The sequence below is a fragment of the Pelobates fuscus genome, chromosome 5, assembly GCF_036172605.1.
Source record: "Pelobates fuscus isolate aPelFus1 chromosome 5, aPelFus1.pri, whole genome shotgun sequence".
Classification (NCBI taxonomy): domain Eukaryota; kingdom Metazoa; phylum Chordata; class Amphibia; order Anura; family Pelobatidae; genus Pelobates; species Pelobates fuscus.
In genome coordinates, this window is record NC_086321.1 from 99,396,264 (window position 1) to 99,421,544 (window position 25,281).

Genomic DNA, 25,281 nt, shown 5'->3' on the forward strand with positions numbered 1-25,281 from the left:
GTTTGATGCTCTAACAGGTTAATTACAAGTAATGTTATAGATACCCTTATCTGTGGGCTGGGTTTGTTTTGCTGCTCCAGTTTACTATTCCTACAACGCTATTCCTATGTGTACCTGTCATTAAAGCACAGCACTGTGCACACTGACGGGCCCCCCCCATTGCCTGTGACCCACACTATGCCCCAATCTCAGTGAGGAAGGGGGGAGGCTCAGAGCTGATACCAGCATGGATCCAGTGCCGCTCCTCCCCCAGCACGGAGCCATGTGTCACCATAGTGTGTCACCCCGCCCTGACCAACACGTCGGCACTCCGAGAAACACTTCCGGGTCAGGAACACCGGCTTCCGGTCCGCTGATCTCCTCGGCTCCCGTCACTCTCCTCCTCTGCCACGCTCACAGGACCTGCCTGTCACCCGGGACACCGCGGGGGGTGAGTAACACCGGGCCGGGACACCGCGGGGAGTGAGTAACACCGGGCCGGGACACCGCGGGGGGTGAGGGCCAGGCAGCAGGGCGGGCACGGTGCTCCTATCGCAGTCGGCAGGTGCAGTGGGAGGGGGGATGCCATAGCCCGGGTTATAACACGGCCCCAGCCCGGGGGGGGTTACCGCACAGCACCGTGTACCGTGTCAGACGGGCAGTGTGTGATACAGCCGCTGCGGCCCGCATTATCCCTGGATGGGCACACTGAGCATCACGGGAAATGTAGTCCATAACATTGTGAGGGCTCAATCGCTGCCACACAGGGCTTACCGTGACCCCCAGGCTGGGAGATGCAGGGGGCAGGGCAGGGGAGCGATATTCACTAAACTGAGAATTGTCAGAATTCAGAGTGAATTTAATAACTGCAGATTGTAGAGAGATTTATTTTTCCATTCCGGTTATTCTGGGCTGAAATCTACATTGAATTCACATTGCATTGATTAACCCTGTGTGCCTGTGTATATCCACAGATGGAATTTTCCTATGTTGTACAGTGTGATATATATATATATATAGTGTGATGGATACTTAGTTGCAGTGATCTGCATGTGCTGTATCATATGAAGTAGACATTTGCTTCCTAAAGGAAACCATAGTCACCAGAACCTCTACAGTGGAATGTAATGGTTCTGGTGTCTATAGCCTGTTCCTGTGTTTACATTGCTGCATAGGACCAACTCTAGTGGCAGTCTCTCAGCCAGCCACTAGAGGTGCTTACCAGTACTGCACAGTGTATTCAGCATATTCATGCTCTGCATGGCGGCACCAAGTGTTCCCCATAGAGATGCACTGATTCAAAGCATCTCCTTGAGGAGATGCTGATTGGTGCAGCACAACGTTTCGACCCAAATGCCAATTTGCCAGGTTGGTTATGTTGCCTTTGAGAGCATATGGTAGACCAGGAATGAGAAATACCCCCATGATGGCATACCTTTTGCAAAAGAAGACAACCCGAGGTATGGCAAATGGGGTATGTTCGGTCATTTTTTAGTAGCCACTTCACCACAAACATTGGCCAAAGTTAGCGTTCATAATTGTTTTTTGCATTTTTAACACACAAACAAAAATGCTAACTTTGGCCGTTGTTTGTGACTAAGGGGCTACTAAAAAAGACTGGACATACCCCATATTGAATACCCTGGGTTTCCCTACTTTAAAAAAAATATGTACATGTAAGGTGTGAATCAGAGATTTATGACAGATAACAGTGTTACAATGTCACTATTGATAAATTTTAAATATATATATATTTTGAAACAGCAAAGTACTACTTATAGCCCTTCAATTTTCACACAAATAAAAAGCTAAAAACATTGTTTCTAAAATCGGGTCAAAATTTAGAAACTATTTAGCATGGGTGTTTTTTTTGGCGGGTGTAGATGCATAACAGATTTTGGGGGTCAAAGTTGGAAAAAGGTGTGTTTTTTTTTTTTTTTAAAAGTCTTCTTTTTTTATTAATTTTTTTTTTTTAATTTATTTTTGAGTGCAGGTTTAAATACAGTTGTATACAGTGACTTGTTCAACACAACATATCATGTTATACATTTGGCACAGGTAGTCATGAGGTACTGCACTGTTTTTTTTTTTTTTAACAAGATAGGAACATAGATAATACAAGATATATCATAATTATGATGTACAACGTTTGAACAGTCGAGTGTTATTCTAGGATTAGGCTAGGGTCGTTGCTTGGGTGTACCTAAATTTTTTTTACAGTAAGTTAAAGATCATGAGCGTACAAAAAAAAAAAAAAAAAAAGGCTAGGCTGGACATGTCTACAACAGCAGTAATGACGTGTGACATTATGGTCGCTAGGCAGCGCTTTTCAAAAGATTAAACATAAATACGTACAGTTGTAATCTGGTTAGCCTTGCATTATATGAATGTGCTACGTTTGCCTACTAGCGTGTTTGCGCATTTGAGGAAAAAATAAAAATAAAAATTAATTTAAACATCAACAATAACATGGTAAGATAGGTGATAGGTTTTCAGTAGCTTGTGGTAAACATGCTAGCTAGATATTCATGATGCTTATATCAACGTTGGTTATAGTTACGCTTAATTATGCATTATATAGCTTACACGGTAGAGAGTCATAACAGTAGCGGAAAAAAAAAAACGATAACTTGGCTTAACAATTAGTATGACTGTTCGCTTATGGGACACTGAGGTTCGGAGCTGTGTGTTGTGATGCCTCCTTTTCTCCCTGGGTGTCAATCCTGGTCACACCGTACAATAGGCTTAGGCTAAAGATGATGGGCCTGGCGCTGACCTGTATGGAGGCTTTGTGTAGAGAGTCTCTATCATCCGATGCCTTCTCTTGTGAAGCAGTGGACAGTGGATGAGGTAGTGTCGGAGGCTGCTGCAGCGGTGGGCAGTGTGGGGACATCCTTCCAGCCCCAGGCTGTTGTGTAGGCCTGCATCACGGTGCCACTAACTCTGCAGCTACAGGAGCCTGAGTTTTTTCCCCTGACGGGGGCAATGGAGGGCCTGGTGGTTTTTGGCCTCTTTCGGCAGTGGAGCCTCCTTGCGTGTGGACGATGCGTCCGGGACTTCGCCCATTTGGCCTCCAACCCGGGTGGGCACTGTGGTGTGGGAGTGTGTGGAGCGCCTGTTGCTTTGCCCAAGGGTATGCTCTCCTCTCCCCGCCGCTGTCTGCCTCCCCCGCCCGTCAACCGTGCTGAACTGTGAGCGATGTTTGCTGCTCTCATGCGGTTTCTAAGATTTGCCCAGAAGCGGCTGAATATTACCTCCAGGCGCTGTGCGGTGTCTTGGTAGATCAGCGTGAGCTGGGGTTGATTTGGCGCGGGCGGCGTATCACTATCCGCCATCTTAGGGGTGCCTCGTGGGCACCGGCAGTGGTCTTTCTCCACCTCGCTTCTCGGTGTGGCTGGCGGCTCCGAACCCACCGTGTGGACCGGGATAACCCCCACCGGTCCAGAAGGGGGGGGGGTAGGAGGCGAGTCGGGTGGAGGATTTCCCTTTCGATTCGCCCACGAGGAGAGCGGCCGTCTCTCCCCGACGGGGCCTCGAGTAGGCCTCTTGGTGCTGGTGCCGGTTCTCGGCATGCAATTGTTGAACGGCTGGGATCATTCGATTTGCCCGGGTGTCCCCGGTTGAGCTGTCACCTTCCAAGCGTTGAACGAGCTGTTTTATTGGGGTTTTTGCCCCAAATCGTGCCATAATGCCCAGGAGCTCTAGTTCAGCACGTCCTTGCAGCCTGGAAGCCAGGCTCCGCCCCCTTTATTAATTTTTTTTTATAGTAAATTATATGATGAAAATAATTGTAGCTTTAGAAAGACCATTTAATGGCGACAAAAACTGTATATAATATGTGTGGGTACAGTAAACGAGTAAGAAGAAAATTTACAGCTAAACACAAACACCGCAGAAATGTAAAAACAGCCCTGGTCCTTAACAGTAAGAAAATTGAAAAACGTCACTACGGGGTTAAACACACTAGTGTCAGGAATACATGTTTGTGTTCCAGACACTATAGTGTTCCTTTAAAGGAAACCAGACATCAAATATTTAGATTTTGAAATTCTCTAACAGTGGGTATAAAGGACTGGCATGGGAAATACTGAGAAAAGTATTATGACCCTAGTGTACAAATATATGACTATCATATTACTTGATTCCATGTATGCTATTGTCAGTGGGCGTGGGCTGTAAAGTTTTGGGGTAAATCGTATCCGTCTCTATTTGACTATTTACGTGGTTATTCACGAAAATAAATTTCTACTTTGTCAAAATAGCCGAACTAGGAAAAAAATCTTGTTAGATTAGCTTTTCGTTCAGCTACTCTGGCCCTTAACGACCGAGGACGGTTCAGGACCATCATCGGCATTTTTGCATTGCCGACCGATGACGGTCCTGAACCGTCCTAACGGTGCAATGTACTTACCCGATCGCCGTCGTTCCCCCGGCGGCGATCGGCGTTGCTCCCGGTGTGGGGAGACTGCCTGCAGCCCAGACAGTCTCCCCATGGCGGATTAGGACCCCTGTGGCCATGTGATCGCTCAACAGGGCGACCACATGGTCACAATAGGTGTCCATGTGTCTGCCTGCAGGGGGACTGTCTGTGCTGACAGGCAGTCTCCCTGCAACTGTAAAATCATAAAAAAAAGTTAGTTACACACATATATATATATATATATATATATATATAATGTCATACTAAGTGTATTTTTATATTAATATAAAAATACACTTATAATTAAATTACACACGTATATATATAATATATATAATAACTATATATATATATATATATATATATTGTGTGTGTGTGTATATATATATATATATATATTATTATAAAATACAAATAAGTAAATTAAATTAAAAAAATTAAAAATATATATTTTTTAAAAATTACATATCTATATGAAATTTTATTCTAACTGTATTTTGATATTAAAATATATATATTTATATCAAAATACACTTAGAATGAAATTGTATATATATCTATGTATATATAAATAAATAAAAATACGAAATATACATATGTACCATATACAAAATTACATAAATAATTATATAAATATACACGTAGACGTCAAATATATAAATATGCATATATATTTAAATTCTACGTGCATATTTATGTAATATTTTTACATAATTAAGTAATTTTATTAATTGCAATTTGAGGGACCTGCCTGCCAACCCAGGCCGAAATTCCAGAGAATTTAATTTGCTAGCACTGTATTTTACCCTGTAACTTTCTATGACACCCTAAAACCTGTACATGCGGGGTACCGTTTTACTCGGGAGACTTCACTGAACACAAATATTAGTGATTCAAAACAGTAAAACCTATCACAGTGATGATATTGTTAGTGAAAGTGACTTTGTTTCGCATTTTTCACACACAAACAGCACTTTTACTGATGATATAATTGTTGTGATATGTTTTCCTGTTTTGAAACACTAATATTTGTGTTCAAGAAAGTCTCCCGAATATAACAGTACCCCCCATGTACAGATTTTATAGCATTTTTGAAAGTTACAGGGTCAAATATATGGGTCAAATATTTTTACATTGAAAATGGCCAGGTTGGTTATGTTGCCTTTGAGAGCGTATGGTAGCCCAGGAATGAGAATTACCCCCATGATGGCATACCATTTGCAAAAGACAACAAAAGGTATTGCAAATGGGGTATGTCCAGTCTTTTTTAGTAGCCACTTAGTCACAAACAGTGGGCAAAATTAGCGTTCAATTTAGTTTTTTAGTTTTTTCACACAGAAAACAAATATGAACGCGAACTTTGGCCAGTGTTTGCGACTAGGTGGCTACTAAAAAAGACTGGACATACCCTATATTGAATACCCTGGTTTGTCTACTTTAAAAAAAATATGTACATGTGGGGTGTTATTCAGAGACTTTTGGCAGATAATAGTGTTACAATGTCACTATTGATAAATTTGAAAGAATATATGTTTTGAAATCGCAATATCCTACTTGTACCTATAACCCTATAACTTGCAAAAAAAACATGTAAACACAGGGTATTTTAAAACTCGGTACAATATTTTTTAATCGATTTAGCAGTTTTTTTTATTCGCTTTTGTAGATGAGTAAAAGATTTTTCAAGTAAAAGTCAAAAAAAATGTATTTTGTAAAATTTTTCATCATATTTGTTTGTTTTTTAAAATTAAATTACATGAGATTATATAAATAATGGTATGTAAAGAAAGCCTTTTTTGTCCTGAAAAAAACAATATATAATTTGTATAGGAACATTAAATGAGAGAGTGGAAAATTACAGCTAAACACAAACACCACAAAAGTGTAAAAAGAGGCCTGGTCGCAAATGTACAACATCGCAAAAACTGTCCAGTCCTTAAGGGGTTAAATTTGAAATTCACTTTGAATTCTCCCTTTAGTAAATAATCCTGATAGCTACAATTACCAGATCAGTATGTAAGTTCATATAGTTTCCCCGATTGCTGATATCTCTACAAACCTGTTTTTGTGCTAAATAGTCTAGTCCTTCAACTTTTTAAACAACCTTAACAGGTCCTAATTCCCATCCCCCATGTTGGTGCTCCTTCTGGACTGATGACATGCCAGTTCAATGTGATTTGCATAAACTGGTCCTGAGATAGTTTAACGTGCACCATACTTGCTTTATTGCAATTAAGTTCTTCTGGTGCAAGGAGGTCCTGGCCGCCATCTTACCTGAAAGGATAAGTTAAATGCGAAGTCTGCAAACAAGCGCCTAATCACTCTGCCCCTGCACCTCCGCTTAATTCCTAAGGAGTCAGTCAGGAAGCTTTGGACCGGCTGCTGCTAATAGGCTGAGCGTGTCAACTGACGCTCTCAGTCAGTATTTCCCCATTGAGAAAAAGTTAGTGTACACACTGATCATAAGCATGAAAAGACAAGACTGTATTTGAATACATATCACAAGGTGAAAGGGTACATTCTTTGTCATTTTAACTCTGTGGCGCCATGTGTGAAGACCTTCAATTTTTAAAAGTCTTCATGGGGACGTTTCACTTCCCAGAATTGTCAATATCATATTTGCTTATCCCTATATTTTAAGGGACACTTTAGTCACCAGAACAACTACAGCTTATTGTAGTTGTTCTGGTGAGTATAGTCACTCTTTCCAGGCTTTTTGATGTAAACACTGCCTTTTCAGAGAATAAGCAGTGTTTACATTGCTCCCTTGTAACACCTCTAGTGGTGGCCTTTAGTGGTGCTTCCTGGGGCAGTACTGCATAGTGTGCAGTACTGACGTTCAGTGGCTCCACTCTCTGCATGGAGACTCTGAACTTTCCCCATAGAGATGCAATTCTGATTATGTCCATCAAGGAGGCAGATCAGGGACGGGGCCTGACGCGAGTCCGTGCTGCAGTGGAAAAATGTGAGTATTAATCCTATTACTTTCTGGACACGGAGACTGAGAGCCTAAATAGTGATATTAGAACTATAGTTTTAAGAATACATGTTTGTATTCCTGACACTATAGAGCCCATTTAAAGTATTTCTCACCCCTTCAGTAACTGGGGATTGGGGGGTGGGAGGGAGAGGGACCCTCCAGTACCAGGAAAATGGATCGTTTTCCTGGCACTGGAGTTTCCCTTTAAGCACCCTTGCTGGCATGCGCCGTACCCTCTAAAAAAAGAGAGAAAAAAACACCACATCTAAATGTAGCAGTGTTTTAACTCAAATCTTATGTATCTTCTCTAGCAATGGAATTTAAGGGTACCTGCCCTGACTAATACAACTTAATTTTAAATTATAGAGAAATAAATAATATCTATCCACTCTGCTAGCAGATTTCTCTATCACCAGAGACTGAAAGCCAGCCCCTTCCTGTCCTGTCAGTTCAGAGATAAGAAGGTTGTACTTTTCATGTCTGTTATAAGGGCTCTGTGTGGGTGCAAGGTGGAGAGAAAGAGACAGATTGATTTATTGCAGCTGCTTTGGAGAGGTAATCTGTGAATGGAGATATAGAACAGAAGTTTTATTTACATACCATGGGGCCAATATAAAGTGCAGGTAACTTTTAACCTGTTATGAGAAGCAAGGCTGTGCTCTTCAAACAGTGATATATATGCAGGAGAGATGTGTCTTAGAGTAATTGTTACACCCACTGGAAACCTCTATGATGCTGTCAGCAGGAGACAGGTGTTCTTAACCCCTTAAGGACCAAACTTCTGGAATAAAAGGGAATCATGACGTGTCACACATGTCATGTGTCCTTAAGGGGTTAAAATGAATTCAAATATGAGCTTTTAATAGTTTAAAGAGGAAAAACACTTACTTGTTTGTATGACAAGAGTCAAGTCGGATGGTTAGAAAACTGCAAACGTATATCTGTCACAACAGGTTTACTTTAAACCTCTTTTGACCATTTTAACACTAAATAAGGCCACAGAGTTCCTCCACTGGAGGTATGGCTAAGGCAGAGACTGTACACCTCCTTCTAGCCACAGCAATGAATTCCAGAAATGCGCATTGTGATATTCTTGTACTGCAGAGAGCCTCAGATGGAATTTTTCCCCAAGTAAGTGAGTTATTCACATAAGAGTAGACATTAGACTGCGAGAGTAGGACCTGCCAAAGATGGGGTACATTGATGTTGTGGCAGGCTTATGCAATGTATGATCATATAATGTAACTAAATCCCCATTATTTTTTGCCTAGATTAGGTGTTTAAAAAAAACAAAAAAAAACCTTTAGAAAAAAACTTTAAAAAAAAAACTTATAACATCTGTCAACATTGAAGTTGCTGTTTAGGAGATAGGAGAGTGTGCTGGATCTTGTGTATTGTTTATTGTATAATATGGCCCCCAGCAGCATCCCATTTAAGCATGTTCAGGTGAGTGCAACCACCCCCTCCCCCCCCCTGTTTCATTTGTGATATTCTTAAAGTGGTCAGCTGACATGCTTAGCCAATTACAGCCACTGCTGCTCAGGTAATTGCTTCCTCATTATTTCAATCAGCACTGAGGGGATGGGCTGCTAGAGACTCTCATTTAGCATTAAAATACAAAAAAAAAGTTTAATACTGATTGGAAGGAAGACGGCTCCAGTGCCTATCTACAGTGTCCCTTTAAAGGACACCTGTCACCTTAACTGGTTTTTCATATCCTTTCATAAAGTCAGATTTTTTTTATTTTTTTAAAGTGTATTTATACAAATGAAAGAAACTCATCTCTACCTTTCCTATATGACAGAAACATTCAGCCATATACATGCACCTTGGGTCAGGCAGTCTTTGAAAACCAACAGTCGCTATAGTCTTCCCTGCTTCTGTGCAGGGAGTGAAGCAGGGAAGGCCACTGAGACTAATTGTCGCTTTTAAAACACCCATGGTGCATGTATATGGCTGGAGGATCCAGTCAAATACTAAAGGTAGGGATGAGTTTTTCAGATTTGTTCTGGTGAGTATAGTCAGTACCTGCAGGCTTTTTGCATTAAACGCTGTATTTTCAGAGAAAAGGAAGTGTTTACATTACAGCCTAGGGATAACTCCACTGACCACTCCTCACATGGCTACACTGAATTTCAATGCATCTTTATAAGGCAATGCTGATTGGCCAGGGCTGTTTCGCTTGTGCTGGCTCTGCCCCTGATCTGCCTCCTTGGAAGTTTCGGCCAATCCAATGCTTTCCTATGAGAAAGCATTGTGATTGGCTTTGATCAACACTTTTGATGATGTCAACCAAGCAGGCAGATCAGGGGCAGAGCCAGCAGCAGCAGACTGAAATAAAGATAGGGTTTTACTATAATTAGGAGGTCAGGGGGGCTAGATGGTGATTTTAACACTATTGGTTTAGGAATACCTTTAAGTGACGGAAAACAAAAGAACCCTCCCTAAAGGGATTCTCCTGTAACTTATCACTATGCTACTTTCCATGTATTTTTCACGCGTACATGGGGTAATATAGGACGATCTGATGCTAATGTACTGGCAGTGAAGCTAGCTTGTCAATGTTATCAGTGAGGATTTCCCTGTTTAAGGAAGTGCCTATAAACTGGGCCAGTTGCACTAAAGGACGGTGGTCGTTACATCAGTAATATAAACCTTATAGATTAGCGGTATGGGGGGGGGGGGGGGCGTCAAGTGCGTACTCGTATAACAGTTACCGAACCAAATATTGGTATCTCTTTGACAAGTTCACTTTAAATGTGCTGGTGAATTCCTGAAAATCCATATTTAAATTTAATAGACCTGACAGCTTTTCACAATAATAGTTGGATATATTTCGTGTGATTTCCTGTTTTACATGGGGGAAAAATGCACATGGGACTTCAGTAACCAAAAAAGAAAACCAATAAAATTAAATTTTACTTCTTTTTTCCGCAATGAAATGAGCACTATAAGACCATTTTGAAATAATAGATTTTTTTTATCACGTTTTCTTTCACTATTATTTTGCATTATCTTGGTAAGTAATACAAATGGTAACAATCTAAATCCAGATTGTAGTAACAAAAAAAATACCGAAATGTGTAAAGGAAGATGAGCATTTTTCAAGGCACTGTAATTTTTAAATTTTATTTGTTTAAGTTTTCTTTTATAAACTTTATATATTTAGGCACTTCTTCATAATTGTCTTTCTACATGCTACTGTTACAGTCATTTCAAACTTCAACTACTCAGAGAAGACTTATAGCTGGTGTAATTGATAGAATCATTTTTGTAATTTTTGCTGCACTAAAATATAGGTTAACCTATCCCAGCCCAGGCAATTTAGTCCTGCAAAGCTTTAATTAACTGCTAGTATTTTTTCTGTCTTTGTACCTTTATTTTAAATTTTATATCTTTAAATCCTTTAACCCCTTAAGGACACATGGCATGTGTGACATGTCATGATTCCCTTTTATTCCAGAAGTTTGGTCCTTAAGGGGGTTAATAACTAAGGTTAATCCATCTCTGCTGGTTGCAGCCTGCTGTTGGCACTCCCATCTCGTTCTTCATCATAGTCGAGCAACAGTCTGTGCAAAATTGCTATGTATGTATATGTTAGCTAACATGATAATACAAAGTTCTGCATAGCTAAGAGAGCAAAATTGTGGTGGTGGGGAGTCCAGATGAAAATGAATCCTGTAATATTCCAATGGACTTTACAAACAAGCTAGTTATACCGCAGTACAGTATATATTATTGATTTGAATTTTAACTATACTCATCATTTGTCATTTCAGCTTGTTTTGATGCTGTGAAGAGTGTCCACTACACAAAATGAAGATGTTCCTGAATGTGGTGAATGAGTCCAGATGGTGGTCCTTCCTGTCATTAGTTTTCCTCTGCTTGGGATTTTCCCAGGCCTCAGAAATTACATTTGAGCTGCCTGATAATGCAAAGCAGTGTTTCTATGAGGATATCACACAGGGAACGAAGTGTACCCTGGAATTCCAGGTAAATACAACTGGAGCATGTTGACTTTTTTCCATCCACTACTGCTATAGTCCACCTTCATAAATGAGTATGGGCTTTGGCTGCAGTAAGCACCTTGCATCAATGCATAGTGCTTGGCATGACTTTTCAATGGTCTGATAGCATGTCTGTATTAGAAAACTCCATTCATAACTGGACGTTGTAACATTACACAATTTGCAAGTGTGTGGTCTTCCGACTCTTAATGGTAGTTTGGTTGAATGTGGTTCCATTATAAAGGACAGTGTCTCTGCTATGTTTTTTAAATTCATGTCAGTGAATGCATATGTGCAAAATAATGTCTTTGTGGAGGTTTCTGTCCAGCCTTTGATTTTGCTTAGTTTTCTAAAGATTTTATTGCAGTGTAGATCGTTACTGTTAATCATATGCCTTTTCTCCAGTCTGCAGAGTAGATGTGCTGATGCGTTGATTTTCTATTTATTTGAACTGAGCTTTCCCCTTTTATATTAACTATACATTAATTGAAAGCTAGATTGTCTATAGCTGATTTAACTTTTGACATTTTCCATAAAAAAAATAACAAATTGCAGTACATCTGTTTAACCCAACCAGTCAAACTGGTTTTTGTAGGTAAGCTTAAATCCATTCAGTGGTTTCTATTATTTGCTTAAACTTAGCCATACTTTCATTATGTTTAGACAAAAGATAGTACACATATTCTTTGCAAACAAAAAGGCAGACAGTGTTATAGAATACATTTTTGTGCATGAATTGCAAAGAAAAAAAAAAATTTAAAACCATGCACAAACACAAGTGCGAAAGCTTAAAAATTTATATTATACTACATTATAGAAATTATTTTTATTATTACTGTATAGGATACAACGTTGTATTCCTAGCACTATAGTTTCCCTTTAAATGTGCTCCTTTTTTTTTGATGCGGAGGGCTGAGTCCATTATGCAGTCTTATTCACATTTCTCTTAAATGTCCTTGTGTGTGGAGTACACTTGACTCTATTCCAGGACAATAGTGTGATACCTCAACACTTATCAGCATTTTACATTGCACTTTCAGAGGAGCAAATTAACATTTAAAAAAATAAAATAAATAAATGTATTTCCATTCTCAAATTGAATGCGAGCAACCATGCAGAAGACAAAGTGTATATATGGTAAAAGACAAGTTCAGATATACAATTGAAAAATAGAAAAACAGGAGACGGTATAAAGGAATGTCATTTGGATCCCATGATAGAAAGAAACATAAGATCAATAGGCAAAAGGGATTATCAAGTCTGCCCCTGAATGGAAACCCAAGGAATCCAATATCTTCTGAAAATAAATGGTTGAGTAATATAATAGGGCCAGTTATCTATTTGAGACTTATCAGAAACTTTCAGTAGTGTGTTTTGGAAAGACGTCACATAGAATGTGACGGCAGATAAGAACCATTCGGCCCATCTAGTCTGCCCAATTTTTTAAATACTTTCATTAGTCCCTGGCCTATTTTATAGCTAGTATAGCCTTATGCCTATCCCACGCATGCTTAAACTCCTTTACTGTGTTAACCTCTACCACTTCCCTCTCAGTAATCCACTACCCTCTCACAATAGTCGAATTCCAGTCAGATTAACATTTTAATTTGGTTGTGGTAATAAGATCATCTTGGTCACATTTTGCCGTATTGACAGTGTGCACTATCAAGTGTGTAGATAAACCCGTTCTGATTCCTTTGACTTTATATAAAGTACTTTTACATCCGATGGATTGGAATGATTATAGTCTGTACCTGTTCACTAAGCTCTCTCAATTGGTTTGTCTCCTTGACCAGAAATGCATGGCACTATTGCCTGTAACACCTGAGTTTCTGTATATGTTCATATCCTGCTTTTCTTATCAAACTAATGAAAAATGTGTGAATCTATATGATGAGCTCTGATTTCAAAACACTTGGCTTTTTGAACCCATCTCCCTTGCACTTCACCCTAATTTATTGTATATACTTTGTAAACTGGCATAATTCAGCTCTTTGCCTTCCCTAGCAGAGAAATCAGCAATATTTTTTTTTCTTCTTTGCATTTTATTTCACGTATAAAATTAAATTAAAGGGGCACTAAGACCATTTCTGCTAATTGAAGTAGTCTGCGTAAAACATTCTAGAGAAACTGCAATGTTTACATTGCAGCACTAAGACAGCCACTAGATGCACTTCCTCAATTTTAAGACTTTTAGTCCGGGTAACTCTGCATGAGGACATCCAACATCCGCTATTTTCCCATAGGAAAGCATTGATTCAGTGCTTTTCTATAGGGAGGTCTAATACGCACCCTCTATTTTCCGTGGCGGTGTGCGAGGTAGAGGGCAGACCTGGAAAACGGCTTTGTGTGCCTGGCACTATAGTATCCCTTCTAAATAAAATTTACGTTATTTTAAATGTTAACGTTTAGTAATGATATACTCTTATAGTGCATTTAAATGCAGAGAGAGAAATTAAAATGTTTATGATTGGACTATTCTGCCCCTTAAGTGACTAAGGGATGTTATTGGACATCTGAAGGGTTAAATAGGTCTGTGAATGTGCATGTTTCTGATAAAGCTCTATAATTCTTCCGGAAGTCCTGTTACAACAAACATGCGAAAAGGGAAGTCATTTTTTCCATTTTTTTGTTCTAAAAACCTGTAACAAATAGGAGCACAGGAGTTTACCTGAAACTCAAAGCAAGTACTCGGTTACATAGACTGGAAACAAAGACTTGCATTTATCAAGTTCAACCTTTGTCACATCTGTTTCTTTTTTTTATGTTGATCCAAAAGCAGGCAGAAAGAAAAATAGTATGAAGTATCAAGCTAGTAAAAAAAAAAAAAATCCTCGACCCCAGAATGACAGTCAGATCTCTCTTTGGTTTAAAAAGCTGTTACCCCTAGTAGGCAATACAATTACTAGTGTGGTAATTATATTGCCTACAGCAGAGCTTAACATTCCCACTAGCCACTGGCGAGTAGAAATTCACCCCATGTAAATGTGCCATTGTCCCTCCAGGCTTGAAGTGGCAAGTAACTTTTTTTTGACAATCTTTATTTTGTTTTACGTTGTACAGGTGTTGTAAAAAGCAGTGATACATGACAACAGCAACGAAAGAAGTTATTGCGATTGTACATCAAGCATGTCATTAGACAAATATTCACAAGGCACCTCTCAGAAAATATAGTTAAGAACAAGTAATCACTAATGCTAGTTCAAGTGCAATTATCAGCTTCCACAAATGAATACCTATACCTCGCTATGTTAGGGGGAGCCGGGGTATATTGAACCAAGAGGGGAGCATAGTAGCAATTCCTTATGTGATACAACAGCAAACAGTGAACGAGCAGTAATAAGTGTAGGAAACTGTTAGCGAACTTGGCAACATATGATAGAATTGGTGCGATCAATGCATTACAGGATGTGTGGGTAAATCGTGTTGATAAGGTGTTGCCGGTTCGGCAATAGCAAAGCATGAGGTCAAGTCACTCAGCTGCGTATAATCTGGGCGTTAGTCTATGTCTTCCGTGCTACAAGTCGCGTCAGGGTATGGTCCCCGCGGTAGGGTCGGTGTACTCCAGCCTCGGAGTACGGACCAGTGTGGTGGTGTGGTCTTCAGCCTATAGACCTGGACCCTGTGGGTCGTGCTTGTATGTGTGGTCACAGATAATGAGGTCCGTGTAAGTAGGAAATTGTGGTGTCTTATCGGGGCGGTCCTGGTGTGAGTAGCTCTTCGGTTTGGTGGGTCTGACGTCTACTTTGTCGGGGGCCGACTCGTGAGTATTGTCACGGGGTCAACCTTTAAAGGGTGGTTGTCAGAGGGGTTAGGAAGGTCAGTTCTCGGGCGGTGGCATATCCGTCCATCTGGTCAGTTGGGTGGAGAAGGGGGAAGGTGGTGGGGATAGGGAGAGCAAGAGGGGGTGAGGTGGAGGCCCTTGGTTCCCCGCCCCGCCCATCGTGAGGTACCATAGCCAAGGCGTCCAAGTACATTTCTCTTGTCTGTCATGCAGTGCTGCCGTGAGTGATTCCATGTTGTATATCTCTCCCACCTTGTCCATCCACTGCCAGAGTGTGGGCGCATCCTTTTGTTTCCACCTAGTTGGGATTATTGTAATGGCTGCTGTCAGTAGGTGTTTTATTAAGGATTTTTTGTATGCTGAGATGGTCATGTCTGTGTGATGTAGTAGCATGGTGAGGGGTTGGAATGGCAGGGCAATGTCTGTTATGAGTCGGATGGACTCTCTAATCATTGTCCAGAAGGGGGCGATGTCGGGGCAGCTCCACCAGATGTGGAGAAAGGAGCCGTCAGAGGCTCCGCATCTCTAGCATTCTTCTGGTATCTCTGCATCTATACGGTGCAGAACATCTGGGGTCCTATACCAGTGTGTGAGAATCTTAAAGCATGTCTCCTGGATTTTGGAGCTGATGGAGCATTTATGCGTCAATATAAAGATCTTATCCCATTCCTGGTCTGTGAGCATGGTCCCTGTCTCTTTCTCCCATCTAGTTACGTATCTGGGGTGTGTCAGGTGTTCTCCGTTAAGGAGGGTTGTGTGTAGCATGGAGACTCCCCTTTCAGGGTGAGTTCGGGTTGTGCACAGAGTTTTGAACTGCGTGGGGGGTCTGTGAAGACATTGTTTGTTTGGGAAGGTCGCATAGTATGCCCGTATTTGAAGATAGTGGAGGTGATCTAGGCCTGTGGGCGTTTTGTCACCAAGGTTATCCGTCAAAGGCCAAAGTTGGTTCTCCTGCAGTAGCTGTTGGAAGCTGAGCCAGTTGGTGTCAGTATATGAGTGTAGGTCTGCGGGTGTGAGTCCCCCTCCGATCCTCGGGTTATGTGTGATGGGTGTGAGGGGGCCGTCTGTGGTGTTGAGTTGGTGTGAGTATCGTAGTGAGCACCAGACCCGTAGCGTGGCGTCGATCATTGGGTTGCCCGTTCGTAGAGATCCCAACGAGAGGGAGCTAAGCCAGAGGCGGGAGGGGAGCGTGCCTCCCGTCTGCGCTTGTTCCATGGGGACCCATAGCTTGACCATGGGACGTGCATGCCAATCTATCACCCTGAGTAAGTGCGCTGCGTGATAGTATCCCTGGTAGGACGGGAGACCCCGCGCCCCTCCCCCCCCCGCCCCCGGGTTTTGGGGTGCTGTAGCAGCGCCTTGCTCACTCTGCTCTCTTTCCCGTTCCATACGCATTGTCGTATCGCCGTGTTTAGTGTGCGGAAGAAGGTTCTAGGTATAGTAATGGGGATCGTTTGAAACAGAAGGCGCGGGAGCACATTCATCTTCACGGCATTAATCCGGCCGAACCAGGAGACGTAGAGGCCCTTCCATCGCCGTAGGTCCGACTGTAAGATTGAGAGTATGGTGAGGAAATTTAACTGGTATAGAAGTGTCAGGTCACTGGGCAACCAGACGCCAAGATATTTTATTCTCGCACCACGAGAAATGGAACTGCGATCGTAGATGTGTGACTCTCCGCTGTGAGCGAGATCGGCAGGGCTTCTGACTTGCTCATATTCAGCTTAAGGTTGGAGATGTCGCCAAAGTCCCTGAAGGCTCATAGGAGGTTGGGGAATGAGATCGCGGGGTTGTCCAGGAAAAATAGCATGTCGTCCGCGTATGCGGCCACGGCAAGTAACTTTTAAGGCCTGACTAGTAGCATAGGGTTTGAAATTTCAAGCCTTGCCCTACAGCATAGAATATTTATTGAAAAACCTAGGACCCCAATATTATCCTAAATTGGTAAAAAATAAAAAAAGTGTATGGTTGAACCTAGATGTAGTCAAACTATCCCCTGGATCCATACTGTCTAATGTTAATGTAATTGAGATATATTTTTGAAAATATATTTAATTTTTAATAAATATCTTCATAATAATAAAGTGTCTTTTCTGCAGCAGATACTGAGGCCAATAGTCCTCCACTATTCTCTTAAACCAAAAATTATTTTAGACATCATTATTTGTGATGCCTATTTTAATTTCGAGTTTCATATATTTTTTTGTTGTTCATGATCTTCTGTATTAAAACTGAAACTTAAATTATTACTAGGCATGTATTTTTTACTTTGTCAGTATGGGCGCCAGTTTCAATGAGTCACTGGCCATTGCTTTTAATATCCAAGCAAACATGGGTGTGTATGTAGTACATGCCTATACCTGTTGGTAAGATAGTCATCTTATTAGCTCTTTCTTAAAAGTAACCACACTAGAAATTAAGAGATGAGAATTCAGATGTTAATGTATATTTATGATGACTTTCTGCTAGCTGTTGTATACGGCATAACAGCATTTACAGTAAGGACATTGTACTGAACAATGGCCATACAACAGTTGTTGGAGAAGAGCAAACTTGATCCTCTGTCTTCCTCCAAAGTTTTCCTTAGCTCTTTTAAGTATGTCTGACAAGCAGTGCGTGGCTTAACCGATAGGTAGTTCTTTTGTTTCTGAAGCGTTACAAACCTGCAGTGTATTAAAGCAAACTATTTGAAGTTAGCTGTCCTAGCAGATGTCATTAAATGGGTTACTGTCGCACCATTTACATATTCTTAGTGGAAGTCATTCAACTTCCGGTTTCCTTACAGCAATTGTGAAATCTCACACTTGTCTCCTTGCTTCAGGTGATCACTGGTGGACATTATGATGTTGATTGTCGACTTGAAGATCCAGATGGTGTTGTGTTGTACAAGGAAATGAAGAAACAGTATGACAGCTTCACCTTCACTGCTTCTCGTGATGGTGCCTACATGTTCTGCTTCAGTAATGAGTTCTCAACATTCACCCACAAGACTGTGTACTTCGATTTCCAAGTTGGAGAAGACCCTCCACTGTTCCCCATTGAGAACCGGGCTACTGCTCTCACTCAGGTTAGTGCATATAAAGACCAAGCAATGGCACAGTGGAATAATCCAGTGCAATGTTGATCAAACTCCCCACCATCAGGACACATTTTCCTCTTATGTCTTTAGCTGTTAGTTCAAGCGTACAAAATAACATTATTGGCTCTATTTATGTATGACTGGCTTTTGTATCATGCAGTTACATATGATTCAAGTATGTTAGAATGAGGGGTTCATCTTTACTAGTTAGTGGTACCTAAATTAACTATATATGTAGATAATGTTCCTTTGATAGCAGTAACATTACAACTATCTCAGAATATAAGTATTTTATATTTTTAATGAACAAAAGCTTAGAGGAACACAGAAGCTTTTCGGTAACTCCTCGCTCATGTCTCAAAATAGTTTTTGCTCACTTATGCCGTTACAGAGAGAACCGGGTCCAGACTAATCCCATTCATATAGGCATTCCAGAATTAAAATGCCAGCAAGCATTTTTTTTTTTATATATTTTTTTTTTTGCTTGAGAGGCAATGCAATCCTGGATGGTTGTTTTGGCTTTCTTTGGGCCTCGTCAGTGAGTTGTAGCGGATACCCCTCTAGATACAGTGAGCACGTCTGGATTACCATTTATAATTTTGAGACCTGAGCATTGATTTTGTGAAAGGCAAGCTAATGTGCTTCTCTAAGCTTTTGTCCGTTTTCATATTCTCTGTTTTTATTGCAATGCATTAACTTGGCTCTCTCGAAGTTAAAAGGGTAATCCAGATATTGACCCCGTGCACACTGTCCCCAAAGAAGGCCGAAACGATCGTCCGGGATTGCTGTATCTCTTTGGACTGCCCTTATGGGTGGGATCAGTCTGATATGCAATGCAGTTAATTTGGAGGGTTTCCTGTTAGGAGTCAATTCAAAGTGCTAACCCATACATTCAAAGCACTGAACAATTCCAGCCCCTCTTATATCTCTTCACTGATCCAGAAGTATGCCCCTCCTCGTACCCTCCGCTCTGCCCGCGACCACCTCCTGACCGCTGCTCGCACCTGTACGGCCAACTCACGCTTGCAGGACCTCTCACGGGCGGCTCCTCTCCTATGGAATAACTTGCCTACTGCCATCAGACTCTCCCCTAGTCTTCAATCATTTAAGAAGGGCCTTAAAACCCATCTCTTCAGGAAAGCGTATGGCCTCCCTTACATACCTGTCTCTTGCTCTCTCCTATGGGACAGTGCTTTACTCTCTCCTCCAGCTCTGCTTCACTCCTACTTGATATTTCCTATCCTAATGTTTCTAATACCCCACCTCCTATAGACTGTAAGCTCATTTGAGCAGGGTCCTCTTCAACCTATTGTTCCTGTAAGTTTTCTTGTAATTGTCCTATTTATAGTTACATCACCCCTCTCAAAATATTGTAAAGCGCTACGGAATCTGTTGGCGCTATATAAATGGCAATAATAATAATAATAACTCCAGGGGGCTAATTTTTTCTGTTTTATATTTAAAATAGCAGTGTCAATTGTGGGGACTGTTCATTTTAAAAAAAAAAGACTTTCAAGGTGTCTCCTTTTGTGGTGGTGGTGGCATGGGATAGATAACCTGGAGTTTTCTCTCCTCAGCTCAGCACCACTATCATTCCACTGACATATTATTTCAGCTACTGATGGCTTCCCATGCTGGGAACTTCATCAGCTGTGTACTGCGAGGGAGTACAAGATTGGAAGATCCTGTAATAAGGTTGCATTTAAGCGATAAGGTGTCATAGGCACATATTACAACTTATGTGAGATGACACCAGTTCCCATCAGCCATTTAATCAACATATTGACATTTGCAATAAAAAACATTGTTTTTACAATAGATATTAAAGTTACAATACATCAATATATAACACTTTTGAGGGATGTGAGTAAGTCTTGTGCATTTTAAAAAGAGTTCATCGGCCAATCTAGTGTTAAGTTGACATCATTATTTTGCCTAAATGCTCCAAATTCTGCATTGTTTTTGGATTCACTGGTGAGCAGCATTTACCATAGAAATCTTAAAATCTGTTTATAATTATTATAATTTTTTTTTAATACTTTATTTTTGGGTTGCATTGCTAGTTTTACAGACTAAAACAAAGACTGTATAGAGGGTATCATTAGAGTGTATCCACAGGATGATTGCAATATATGTCTGAGGCTCTGCACAATTTTTAAATTTAGAGTATGGTACAATCAACAGAGGTTACTTATAATACGTAAAGAAAGTAAGTTAAACAGAATGGCATGGGACGGTAAAAGCTAAAGACTAAAATAAAGAGAAAGTTCGGCAAGTATTTTGGGCGGTTCATCTCGATCGGTGGGGGGTCCCAGCAGGCAGCAGCCTGGTTCTCCAGGGGGCCTCAGTGTCGATTGGTAAAGCCCCAGTCCGGGCTCACTGGAGCTGCTTGCCCATAAGTGCCCATGAAGGCATCAAGAGCCCTGAGGGATATCGCCCTCACCATGGGATGCTCAGTGTGCACAACAGTCTCCATCCCGCCAGTCCTCCGACCATATTAGTTGATATCATGGCCCCATGGGGAGGCCGGGATGATCCCCATTGCCCCAAAGGAGAGCAGGGACATCACCACGCAGCACGAAGGGCCTAGCTTGCAGCAGAAAGGCAGGATAGCAGGACAGTGTCCTTCCACCCCACTTCCTGCCTGAGTAGGCCTTGATCATGGATATTGTGTTCTCCCCACCCTCCCCCGAGGGTTTAATAATCAAATAATTGGCTGAGCTTCCGAGCCAGCACCTCTGTGTGGTCGCCTGCCACGCCTCGGTGCTAGGTGAGGGACCAGGTTGCTTTTTGGGGACTGAGATGCCTAAAAGTTGCAGGAGCTTTTCTTCCATGCGACTAGACCGCATTGCGGTCTGGCTCTGCTCCCATCTCCTTATAATTTATTACTTTTTAAAAGTTCTATCCATTCTTTTTAAAGGTACACTGTAGGCACCCAGACCACTTGTGCTCATTAAAGTGGTCTTGGTGCAAACTCCAATCACCCTTAACCCGGAGCATGTAATTTATCGCAGTTTTTATAAACTTCAATAATTACCTGCTTGGGTTAACTCCTCTTCTAGTGGCTTTCTAGAGGGACTTCCGGGCAGAGGCAACTTTTGGTAGTTTGGTTTTGCTATGCATGTGGACTTCCAGCGTCACTGGAATGGGGAAATCCTTATGTCAGCGTAGAGCGGCGCTGCACCCAGGTAAGTGACAGTAGGGGTTATTAACCCCTTTTGCACCACGGGTGGGGGAGATATAGTGTCAAGAAAACAAGTTTGTTTTACTGGCACTATAGTTAGTTTCCCTTTAAAGATGATCAGATGGTGCTCATAATTAGGAAATACTGGAGAGACAGACCTCCTGATGTAGCTCTGGCTCCTATACTTTTTTTTTGTAATTTTTTTTTATATAGATTACATGTTATTGTTTGTGACCATAATACAGTGTATTCAATCAGGAATCCAGTATAGGAGACAATTATATGATTATGCTAAGACAAAATTAGTGATGCAACAGATTAAAAAATTTTTTATTTGGAATGTGATTTTGGACAACGTTGATTGGCTGAGAGTTCTGGGCTTACATGTCCCAAAAAGCTGCCAGCTAATCAGTGTCATTCTGGTTGAATTAAACAGACCCTGATAATGCGGAAATTTAATTTTTATGTTATCAGCACTGCAAAGATGAGGCTTGTCTCTCTTGGCATCAGGGAAGCACTTTGTATCAAACAATCCTTAAATGGTTGATAATAAAGGGGTGGGTGTGTGTGGGTGTTATAGATCATATTACTTGTGTAGGTATAAATGAGGTATACCATGACAATCCTCATTCAGCTTGTCCTCTTGTTTATTTTCTTACACAGATGGAATCCGCTTGTGTTTCGATCCATGAGGCTTTAAAGTCTGTGATTGATTATCAGACACACTTCCGCTTGAGAGAGGCACAGGGTCGTAGCCGTGCTGAAGATCTAAACACCAGAGTCGCCTACTGGTCCATAGGCGAGGCCATTATCCTCTTGGTTGTAAGCATTGGACAGGTGTTCCTCCTTAAAAGTTTCTTCTCCGATAAAAGAACCACTACAACTCGTGTTGGATCATAACCAACATTTCTCCAGGATGCGTCTTGTTTATTATACACTGTTTGCCCAATTGCAAATGTTGTTTTCTCCAATTACCTGTAGATAAAGGACTGTATATATTGGTAAAGCTAAATTTTACCTTTTTAAAAGGCACCCCTTAAAATGAAAATTAAAGAAAAGAAAAAAAAACAGGCATTTATAGAAGGGGATACATTTTTATTTGAATTGTTGTGTGAAACGTTTGTTGAGAGGGTAGGGTATTTCTTGATTCTCATGTTACACATTCAGCTTTGATGTTAATATATATATTTTTTTCTTTTGGGGAAAAAAAGGTTTACACCTGTTTGTTTTTGCCTCGTCCACAGCTAATTGAATTTGTATCCCCTAGCGTTTTTTTTTTTAGTTTTTTTTATTTAAATCCTTTTCCCATCTCCTGTTATGGTCTAACCTTAGAATGGTGCTCCCAAAAATTATAATTTCTTGAAAACAACCCACAAGAATGTTGGTGCTGAGCCCTCTGTTTTGCACATTTCTTCTAAAACATCATCTAGTAAATCTATTACTCTTTTTGTGCCTGATCGGTGAGTGCCATCATGTCAACATTAATGTGGCAATTAATGTTAAATCTTTATAGCTCAAAGATGGTTGGTAGAATGTTATTGAAGTAAACCATAAAGCAGGCTTTAACTATTTCACCAAAGTTAATACGGTTATTGTTGTTTGGAAACTTTCAAACACATCCTCATCAAACATATGGCTCAGCACTTGGGAAATGAAGCACTGTATATTGATGTGTACTAATTAGCTTGTATTTTTCTTCATCTTTTAACTTGCTCAAACACTGAAAGCTGTCAGTACATTTAGACTGAACTACGTAACGGAAGATTTCTAACAGATGTAATATTTTATTTTTTTTCCCTACAATTTTTTTTTTTTTTTTTTTAAATACGCACACAGTCATTTGCTTATTTTGTTGGACTTTGAGTGTTTGCACTTGAAGTCTTAGTAGCTAGATCATGCATCGCATATGTTTCCATGATGCATTACGCCTGATTTGTGTAATGTGTAATTGGTTTTGCTCATGCTCACCACTATTCTAGCTTCAGACAGATGATAGCAAGAGCTGTGAAGGCATTACATAATAAAAAATGCTGTAAAATAAAATTGACAACAAATCCATGAATTTATTGGCAGTATATCTGACTAACTGTATTCCATATTTAGATAACTAATTTTCAACATTTTCTTTGCACTGTCAAAGGTCGGGTTGTTATTTTTGTAAAAAGCTAGTTGTTTTTTTGCTTTGTTTGATGTCTGTAGGTATTGTGTGTAATTCTTTCATAAGGACTGTTATCAATCACTGAAAAACAGCAGAGAGTGATATACTCATTATGGCAACACAGCAGTTTCATGCATAGGTATTTGATATTTAATGAATACTTGCTTAATTCGATAACAGGTGTCTGCATGAAGCAACACTGAATCAACTTAAAGTGGCTCTGTCACCTTAAACTTACTTTTCTTCTATCGTTTGTTCTCCTCTTCGTCTTTCAGAACATGTTTTTCATTTCTGATCTATTTCCCTTTAACCCCTTAAGGACACGACATGTGTGACATGTCATGATTCCCTTTTATTCCAGAAGTTTGGTCCTTAAGGGGTTAAAACACAAGACAAGTATTTTTCTACTAATCTTAAAAAGGAGGGTATTAATCTTGTTAGCTTCAGGTTTTAAGTTTCAGTTGACAGAACCACTTTAAGCTACCTATAACTGAGTGAGCTGCTCCTGAAAATGGATTTGGTATTTACATAGAAAATGTTTTCATAGTAGATACAGGACGTAACCTGGTTTCATTTTCTTCTAGTGCTTGGTACATATTGTAGTAAATGTTCCTTATCTCAGAACATGTAGTAGAGATTTTAGAGGAACAACACCTAACAGTTTTTATGACCTTTTAAGTAATTTGCAAACATTTACCTTTTGTTTGGCATAATGTGCATGAATACAAATTTGGGACACTGTTAGTCAGTATCGAAATATCATTAACACCCAACATGTTTAGTATTTATATTGGAAGATATGCCAATCTTTTCCCCAAAATTCTAAGGTTTGTAAACCACACATACTGGGGGATGCCGAACAGTAGATCTACAGCTGGCCACCTCAGACGTATATATGCAATCTCTATTCCTGGGCTGCTTTGCCTTATGCTTGATGCTCTAGGACCAAGAAAGAAAGGTTTTTTTGTTTGTTTGGTTTTTTTTTAAAGGGGGAAATCGCGTTTTATTTCTTTTTCCCACATCTCCTAAAGGGCCTGCACTATCAAACATACAAAATTGCTTTATCCTTGACACTGAGTAGACTTAGAAATAATTTTTATTATGCGGAAGCTATTATTGTGTGACTGATAAACTGCAGTTTGAGTGATTAGGAGAAAAAAAAATGCCTGTATAGAATGGGTTTCCAAAAGTACATATGAGATGTAAGATCTAAAAAAGTATTTAACTGTCCGGCTGTCATGCGAAATAAAAAAAAAAAATAAAAAAAAAAAAAGCGTAGTCCTGTCTGATTTATTTTAAAGGGATCTTTTAAATAAAGACTATCCCAGTCTCTTGATTTGTTATTTATACAAATAAATTTATGTCATACTTACTCATATTATCCTATCCTGGCGATATGCCATGGTAGCACTTTCTCATGAGTAATTCCCTCCACAAAACACCCAAATGAACATCTTTTTATGAAACAATAACTTCAGTTAACCACTTAGTTAATAGTTGTTTTTTGAATCAGAGGAACTTTACTTGACTGTAAAGATGTAATTGTCTTTGGGAACAGCAGGGGGAGTGTAGAGTAACTGGTCTTTTTAAGTGAAGCTTCTACAGTCTGCAGGTAGATTTGTTGCAGATAAAGAAGTTGTAAGGAGTTGTATTAACCAGCAGGTGGAGCAGAGGAAAGCTATAACTGTGA

General features: G+C 40.3%; 1 protein-coding gene across 1 annotated transcript; it reads left to right on the plus strand.

The window, feature by feature from the left end:
* Positions 1-304: 304 nt before the first annotated feature.
* TMED7 (transmembrane p24 trafficking protein 7) lies at positions 305-23,499 on the plus strand. The gene is made up of 4 exons (XM_063454094.1): positions 305-430; positions 11,159-11,372; positions 17,992-18,237; positions 22,097-23,499. Exons 2-4 carry the CDS (start codon positions 11,196-11,198, stop codon positions 22,331-22,333), a joined length of 660 nt encoding a protein of 219 aa, XP_063310164.1. The 5' UTR covers positions 305-430; positions 11,159-11,195; the 3' UTR covers positions 22,334-23,499.
* The last annotated feature ends 1,782 nt before the right edge of the window (positions 23,500-25,281 follow it).

Excerpts from the sequence above, each read along its gene's own strand:
- TMED7 (XM_063454094.1), top strand. The coding sequence starts at position 11,196 with ATGAAGATGTTCCTGAATGTGGTGAATGAGTCCAGATGGTGGTCCTTC. Across the intron at positions 11,373-17,991 it reads AGTGTACCCTGGAATTCCAG|GTGATCACTGGTGGACATTA; the intron begins GTAAATACAACT and ends TCCTTGCTTCAG. Across the intron at positions 18,238-22,096 it reads GGGCTACTGCTCTCACTCAG|ATGGAATCCGCTTGTGTTTC; the intron begins GTTAGTGCATAT and ends TTTCTTACACAG.